The sequence below is a fragment of the Ailuropoda melanoleuca genome, chromosome 8, assembly GCF_002007445.2.
Source record: "Ailuropoda melanoleuca isolate Jingjing chromosome 8, ASM200744v2, whole genome shotgun sequence".
Lineage (NCBI taxonomy): Eukaryota > Metazoa > Chordata > Mammalia > Carnivora > Ursidae > Ailuropoda > Ailuropoda melanoleuca.
The window spans coordinates 72,280,026-72,287,664 of NC_048225.1; the positions used below are offsets into that span (position 1 = coordinate 72,280,026).

Here is a 7,639-nt window from a genome sequence, read left to right on the forward strand (position 1 = left end):
GGGGGGAGGTGGTGGGTCAGGCTGAAGGCAAGCCCAACAATCAGAAGATACTCAGAGATGACCAGGACATCTTATCCAGACAGCAGTGGTTGGTGGGAGGCCAGGGGACCGATGGCAGCGTTTCTGAGTCGGAATGGCAGCAGCAGGTTGGTAAAGATGAAGCACAATCAAGGATGACTCCAGGTTTCTGTCCTAACAAATGGGTGAATAGGGCAGCCCCCCCAAGAGGAAAAGAGATACTAACAGGTGGGGACACAGGTTTTTAGTAAATTTTTGCAAAGGTGCACTTTGCTGGGGTTGAAAAATGAGCATGTCATGTGCAGAAAACTTCCCACTTAGGAACTCCTGGGTGGCTCAGTGGGTGAAGCGTCTGCCTTCAGCTCAGGTCATGATCCCAGGGTCCTGGGATAAGCTCCACATCGGGCTCCCTGCTCAGCTTGGTGCCTGCTTCTCCCTCTCCAGCTCCCCCCTGCTTGTGCTCCCTCTCTCTCTCTGGCAAATAAATAAAGAAAATATTTTTAAAAAGGAAGGAAGGAAGAAGGAAGGAAGGAAGGAAGGAAGGAAGGAAGGAAGGAAGGAAGGAAGGAAGGAAGAAAACTTCTCACTTCATTCTTCGCCTGTTGTCCATGTTAAAGAAAGCAAAGGGGATGAGTGGAGGTGGGACTCGGGTACTATTCTTTCCCATAACCTGTTTCACTTTACTGTGTAGACACATCACAGATATTTATTTTAAGGCCATGTGGGTAACCTCTGGCTTTGGACAAGCTCCTGCCCAATCCAAGATACTGATTCATATTACTAAATGCCTTTACTGGCAAAACTGCCACAGCACTTAACATTACTAAAAATATCCTAAAAGAAATTGTGTTATGAAATTACTCTTTGAAAACATACTTGAAAAAAAAAAGAAAATGTACTTTTAATTCTGTAAATATGATCCACTTTCTTTCTAGAAGAAATCAGTTCTTTTTCTTTTTAAGAATAAGGAAAGAGGGGTGTCTGAGCGGCTCAGTCGATTAAACGTCCAACTCTTGGTTTCGGCTCAGGTCATGATCTCAGGGTCGTGAGATCGAGCCCCATGTCAGGGCTCCACACTCAGCTCGAAGTCTGCTTGTCCCTCTCCCTCTGTTCTTCTCCACTGCTTGCGTGCTCTCTCTCTCTCTTCCAAATAAATAAATAAGATCTTTAAAAAAAAAAAAGAATAAGGAAAAATAGGGGTGCCTGGGTGACTCAGTTGGTTGAGTGTCCGACCGTTGGTTTTGGGTCAGGTCATGATCTCATGGGTTGTGGGACGGAGCCCCGGTGTCAGGCTCCGTGCTCAGCATGAGTCTGCTTGAAATTCTTTCCTCCTCCCTCCTGCTCTGCTCTTTCCCCTGCTTGCGCTCACCCATTCTCGAAAATGACTAAATAAATGAAATCTTTGGGGAAAAGAAAAAGAATAAGGAAAAATAGAGGATTACCTACAACAGCTGCCCGAGATTCAGACAGGAATTAAGACACTTCAAATTCTGACAGGGATTACTCTAATTTTTTCAAACCAAATTTTTTTCTTCCCCAATAGGTATTAGGTCTCCCACTATCTTTTCTGGCCTCATGTTCTCCCATCTCTGTTTATCTCTGTATGTGTGTGTATTTCTCTCTCTGTCCTTCCAGGCCAGTCTCTTTCTCCACATCTCAGCTGAACATTTTTTTTTTGAGGAACGCTTCTTTGCCTGTGCTGGTATATACATCTGATTTGTCTTCTCGTAAGTTTGTATCTATCTTAATCATTTGGATGCTTTCAGCTATAACCAAATACTGTACTCAAATTTCTTAAACCACAAGGAAACGTATTACTTCGCGTAAGAAGAAATTCAGGGGATCGTCCCTCTGCGATTGGCCAGTTCAGTGATTCAACAGTCATAGGTTTCCTTATTTGATGACTATTTACTAAAGACTATTGGTGCCTGGCCTTGATTTAGGTACATGGGATATACATTGACCAGAAAAGAAACAAAAATCTCTGTCTCCGTGGAGCTTGTATTCTTGGCTCTTCCCAGCTTTTCTCATGGTGACAAAATGGTTGCTGCAGTTCTGGGCATAGCACTAGATGAGAAAACACCCTATATTTACAGGGCATCTCTTCCTATGTGTTTTTGCATCAGGAAACATACAGATTTCCCCTTTTATCCCATTGACCAAAATCTCATTTGTTTCTCTCCAAACCAATTTCTGGCGAGAGGAATGTTATTTCCACAATTGGCTTAGACTATTCAGGATTTACCTCTTTACTGAAGCTTAAAAAAAGGGGCACCTTGGGTGGCTCAGTCAGTTAAGTGTCTGCCTTTGGCTCAGGTCATGATCCTGAGGTCCTGGGATCAAGCCCTGCCCCAGGGAGTCCTGGGATCAAGCCCCCCACCCCCCCTTTCTTTCTCTCTCTCTCTCTCAAATAAATAAAATCTTCAAAAAAATTTTTTAATTAAAAAAAAAAGAAGAACCCCAATGCCAGGTGCCACTCCCTGTTGACCAGGCATAGATATTTTTTTTCAAATATTTTTTCATTCTAATTTACAGCTAGAGATAAGGTTGGTGTTCAGGGGTAGTGCATGATACAATAAGGTTGAGAAAGTTTGAGTTTCCTTGTAGGGCTGCATAATTTCCTTCCTAAACATGGCATCTGCCTCAGAAGAAAAAGGCCACAATCCATTGGGGCCTGCAGACTACCCCCTTGGGGATTTTGTTAATACTGTTCCTTGGCATTGGTAATCAGACCAGTGTCCTGGCTGGGCTTCCCCCTGCCCACCCTGGGAGTTCCCTGATGGGCCCTTCTCTCAGCTTTGGCTTCGGACATCCAGCTCCTTCTTCGGTGCCCTGGAAGTGAGCACAGTCTGTTGTCAGTATCTACAGCCTTCCCTCAGTCCAGTTTGGCTCTCAATTTCTTCTTTTTTTTTTTTTTAAATTAAATCTCTCCTCCAAAATCATTAAGATACATATGTTTGCTACAACCACACAAAGATATTTGTACAAAGAAAGACTTGAATAATCTTTCCCTTCCTGTCTCCATCCCCTGCCATGCCAGAAGACTAGGTGCTCTCTGCCCGTTGCCTCTCTCCCACACCGGGGACACCGGGCCCCTGGCCACCCCGGGGGTGTCTGGGGTGGGGGGAAAGGGGGAGGAACAGACGCAGAGGGACTGGGCAGAGAATCTGCTGAAATCAGACAAATGGGACAGTTCAATTCTTCCCCCACCACCTTTTTCCTTCATGTTTCAGTTTGAACTAATTTTAAACATTGAGAAAAGCTATAAGGTTAATACAAAGAACTCCCACATATCCTTCACCCAGGATTCCTTACAGTTTTGCCAATGATCCTAATAATTTCTCTTTCCTTCAGTTTTATTGAGGTATAATTGACTAATAACACTGTAAGGTACTTAGAGTGTACATTGCTGTGATTTGATACAGACACTTTAGTAGGGTTCACAGTCTTTACTAGACTCTAGAGTCAAAGGAGCCAACCCAGAACCACACATTAAACCAGAGGTCATGTCACTTTCATCTCCTTCAGTCTAGGATCCTTCCTCGCCCTTCCTTTTACTGTGCTTGAAGGTGATAGACCAGTCACTTTGAGGAATATCTTCCTATTAGTTTCTCCAATGTATCCTCATGATTAAATTTAGCTTATGCACTTTGGGCAAGAATATTCCAGAAGTGATGTTATGTTCTTGTATCCTGTCGGGTAGCGTGTGATGTCCATTTGTCCCACTGTGGGTCATATTTACTTTGATCACTTGATTAATATGATGTCTGTTAGGTTTGTTCTCTGTAAAGGTACTTTTTCCCCCTTTGTAATTAGTGAGTACCTTTTAAGGGTACACTTGTTTTTTATCTGCCCCAGCCCTGTAATCAGCCGTTTTCTCCCACCAGCCCTGGTTCCTTTAGTGGAGAATGGTATTTAGAAACCAAGATCTGGGCTCCCTGTGCACTGATTGCTACTGGGGTGTCACTGGTCCTAGGCTCTCTCGGTGGCTCAAGCTAAGAAATATATGCATGTATGTATATACGTTGATATCTACAGCTATCTACAGCTGCAGACCATGACTTCACTCCACTACCTCCCATTCCCATCCAGCACCAGAATTCATTCTAGTCCAGTCTGGTTCATTCTAGTCCCCCTACCCCAGCCCTACATGTTTGTACCTCCCTTCCCCAGAAACCTGGCTCCCACAGGCCTCAGTATATCAGCTTATTTGGTCAATTTCCCTATGTAGCCAATCTCCTGACCCCCAAAGGGCCAGTCAAAAGCCTTCCTCACGAGGTCTCCAATCCCTGCTGACTGTCCTCTGTACATTTTCACGTCTTCCCTGTGGCTCCATTGCTACCCTGCTGCCTTCCTCCTCAATGTTCCTTCCACACATTAAAAACAGCTACCATCTTCCATCTTCTGCCATCTGGGAAACCCTCTGTTGCCACTCCTAAACACAGAAAAACCCTAAGCCTCTATGCTTTCTTTGCAGTGTTTTCAACTCTGTTCCTCAATGACATAGTCACTTATGGCAGAATTAGTTGTTTTGTTTTTGCCACATTTCAAGAATTTAGGGCTGAAGTATGTGTATGTGTGTGCGTGTGTGTGTGTTTTAAGTTAATATTTGCAATCACGAAAGAATATTTGTTTCTTGCTCTTAATTTTAGAAATGGATGATCAACAGCACAGTCTGGCCACTTACTATGAGCTGATTGATTGAGCTCTTGACAATTCTGCTCAAATACTAATTAAGTTACTGCTTAACTTATCACGGCCTTCAATGATCTTTTCTCCCAGTGGGTCTTTTCCCCCATTGGAGACCCATCTGTGGAAAAGGCTTTGCCTTTGATTTAATGACAAAGATTCTACTAATCTGCTCCACTCAGTCAGCTATGCACTCATTCATTCACCAAATAGCCATGGAAGACCTGCCATGTGCCCATGGCTGCCTGTGGTAACATGGGCTCCACGACACACAGACTCCCCTGCCCTGGCTACGTCTCTAGTGTTCCTTGTTCTTCGTTCTGCACTGGCCTCTATTTACTGCTTGGCTGGTCAGACTGCAAGAGTGTGTGGAGGGGGCGTGGGAGAAAGCAAAGGAAGTGGGTCCTGGTGAGACAACCAGCCCCCCGGAGAGGGAGGGGAACCACCCCTCACAGCCACTTTCCCTTCCCCTTAGGCTGTCAGAGCAACAAGTCACAATCCTAGGTGACCCAGAAAAAAAAATAGAGTGTTTACCAGCTGGGTTATCTCCACTCTGGCTTCTTGGGGATCTTCTGGAGGGTCTGGAGGGAAAAAGAAGGGGAGCCACCCCCCCACACTTGCTCATGGCTGCTGAAACTGAGCTCTGGGCTGTCCCACCCCTCCACCCCTCTCTCTCCATTTTCCATTCCTTCCTCCAGCAGAGGCCTCTCTCTAGGGACCCAAGAGCTCTGGAATAGCTTTCCACTCTGCAGGTCTTAAGACCCCAGAGCATGACAGACGCCGGGCTTGTTTGCACTGTGGGTCACGAGTTCCCGCTGGGCAAGGGAAGGTCTGACCAGGGCGTGGGGTGCAGCTGCAAGGTACTTGGGGCGGCTGTGATGCTATCTGGGCCTAACGGTTTCCTTTGGGTAGGCACTTCCGCCCTCCTGTTTATGAAGCCAGAAACCTGTGCTGGGGCAGCCCCATTCTGAGCCGAAAAGAAGACTAGACGGAGGCAGAAAGAAAAAGGCGCCACGAGTCAGGGTTAGAAGACATGGTAAGAGACGGTGTTCCTAGCACCCGCTCAGTCCTGCACTTTTAAAAGGAAGAAAGGAAAACAGTCACAGGCACAAGTATGCATTGTAAGGTACCAGGAAATTTCCTTTCCTACTGCCAACTCTGCCCTAGAGCCCTCACCCCTGTGTGGCTGAAATGGGAGGGGACTCGCCCTTAATTCCTGGGGGAAGGAGGCGCTTTCACGGGGCCCCAGGATGCCCTGCTCTAAATAAAAGAAATATCTGGTCCCTATTCATTTGAGCTTGTACACAAAGCTAAGCATTATAAAAATAGCTACTCTTCTCAGAGTGCCAACTAAACTGTATACGTGAGGAAGCTGAGGATCAGAGAGGTTAAGTGATTTGTGAGAGGAAAGCCAGCCAGGAAGTAGCATAGCCGGAATCCAACGCGCAATCCGTTTCTGAAATCGAGGCCTTGCTCCTATGTTCAGAACTGGCAAACATTTTGGCATTTGGGCTGTCAGTGTTTTAGAAAGTCAGGCTTTAGAAGGTTCTATGATAGGAAGAAGGTCATGTTTCTAAGACTGGTACCCAAAGCAGCAATCTAAGTGCCTGAAAGACCAAGAGCTGAATCAGAGCTCTTTTTCCCAGTGTGAGCAAACTCTCCACTTGTTTGCTTTACGGGATCCTCCGTATATTTCCCTTCACAGGGCCCACCCAGCTGTTGCGCTCTGACACTGCTCGCCCTCCCAGTCCGGGGTGAACTTGGGTGAGGCCTTGGGGATGGGAGCAGTGCGGGGCGAAAGCCGCGGGACATGGAGGCATCCCTCCCCGCCAGCCAATCCCCTTCCATTCACAATCCTTGCACGTATCTCCCCTCTTCTCTCTGTCCTGGGGGGAGGGATCCAGAAGGGGCACCTAGGGCTGGTGGCCAGTACGCAGGCTGGTAACCGGAGAATGAACCTACCGCAGATTCCAGGTCCCATGTCCCTCCCACGCAGCCTGCCCCGAGGGCTGGGACAGCCCTGGGGGAGGGCTGCTATGCTGGGTCTTATGGGAATCGGATGTTCAGGATCCTGCCCTTTCCTCTATTTAATAGGAACGGCGAAAAGGCCCTTTAGCAAGCAGCCTGGGGGAGCTGAAATTCCCACAGAATCCAATGCATCAATCACATCAGGGGGAGAGAACAAGATTCAATGCTACAAGGAACTTGAAAATCCTTGCTTGGATTCCTTGTGGTCCCCCGCCCCGTACACAGATGAGAGATGGATAGATTGATAGGGGTTTCCTGAAAACGCGCCAGGGCACGTGGAAAGAACAAGAGATGAGACAGGGGAAAAGTGGTCCTGTCGGTTCCACGCTGAGCGAAGAGGGCTCAGTTGGAACAGCTCGCGTCCTGGGGCCGGGAGAGAACACAGCCGCATCGAAGGTCCTCTCACTCCCAGGCAAGAATGCCCGGAAACCCAGGTATGACATGAATGCCATCATTTTTTTTTTTAAAGGAGAAAAGAAAGCAAGAAGGATGCACGTAAAGGAAGGAAACAGAAAAGCGGGGAGATAAAAAGAATAAAAGAACAGCTTTAACTTTTTAGGGCACGAAAAAGGCATTTTCTAGGATCGCCAGGTTGAGAAGGGCGGGGACCCGGGGGNAAAAAGAATAAAAGAACAGCTTTAACTTTTTAGGGCACGAAAAAGGCATTTTCTAGGATCGCCAGGTTGAGAAGGGCGGGGACCCGGGGCCAAGACCGGGGTCCGGCGGAAAGTTCGCGAGGAAGAGGGGCCAGACGGCTGTCCCATCCCCATGTTTGGGCAGATTAATGGAGTCGTGACTCCCTCGCTCGAGTCCTGCCCTGGGAGGGGACAGTATCTGTTTAGATTTGTGTCTAAATTTAAACCCTGATCGCCGGCCGCCCTCCCCCGCTCCCCACCCCTTCCCC

The 7,639-nt window shown here is 47.3% G+C and overlaps 1 protein-coding gene across 4 annotated transcripts in view; it reads left to right on the plus strand.

Moving 5' to 3' along the window:
- Positions 1 to 5,609: 5,609 nt before the first annotated feature.
- RCSD1 (RCSD domain containing 1) overlaps positions 5,610 to 7,639 on the plus strand; it is a 68,748-nt gene continuing 66,718 nt past the window's right edge. For 2 of the 4 annotated variants that reach the window (XM_011235924.3, XM_034666682.1), the window contains exon 1: positions 5,610 to 5,743. In XM_011235924.3, the coding sequence (XP_011234226.2) occupies positions 5,741 to 5,743 (3 nt within the window). In that variant the 5' untranslated portion in view covers positions 5,610 to 5,740. Of the gene's footprint in view, positions 5,834 to 7,639 lie in introns of all 4 variants that reach the window. The other 2 variants (XM_011235925.3, XM_011235923.3) reach the window with 2 other exon arrangements.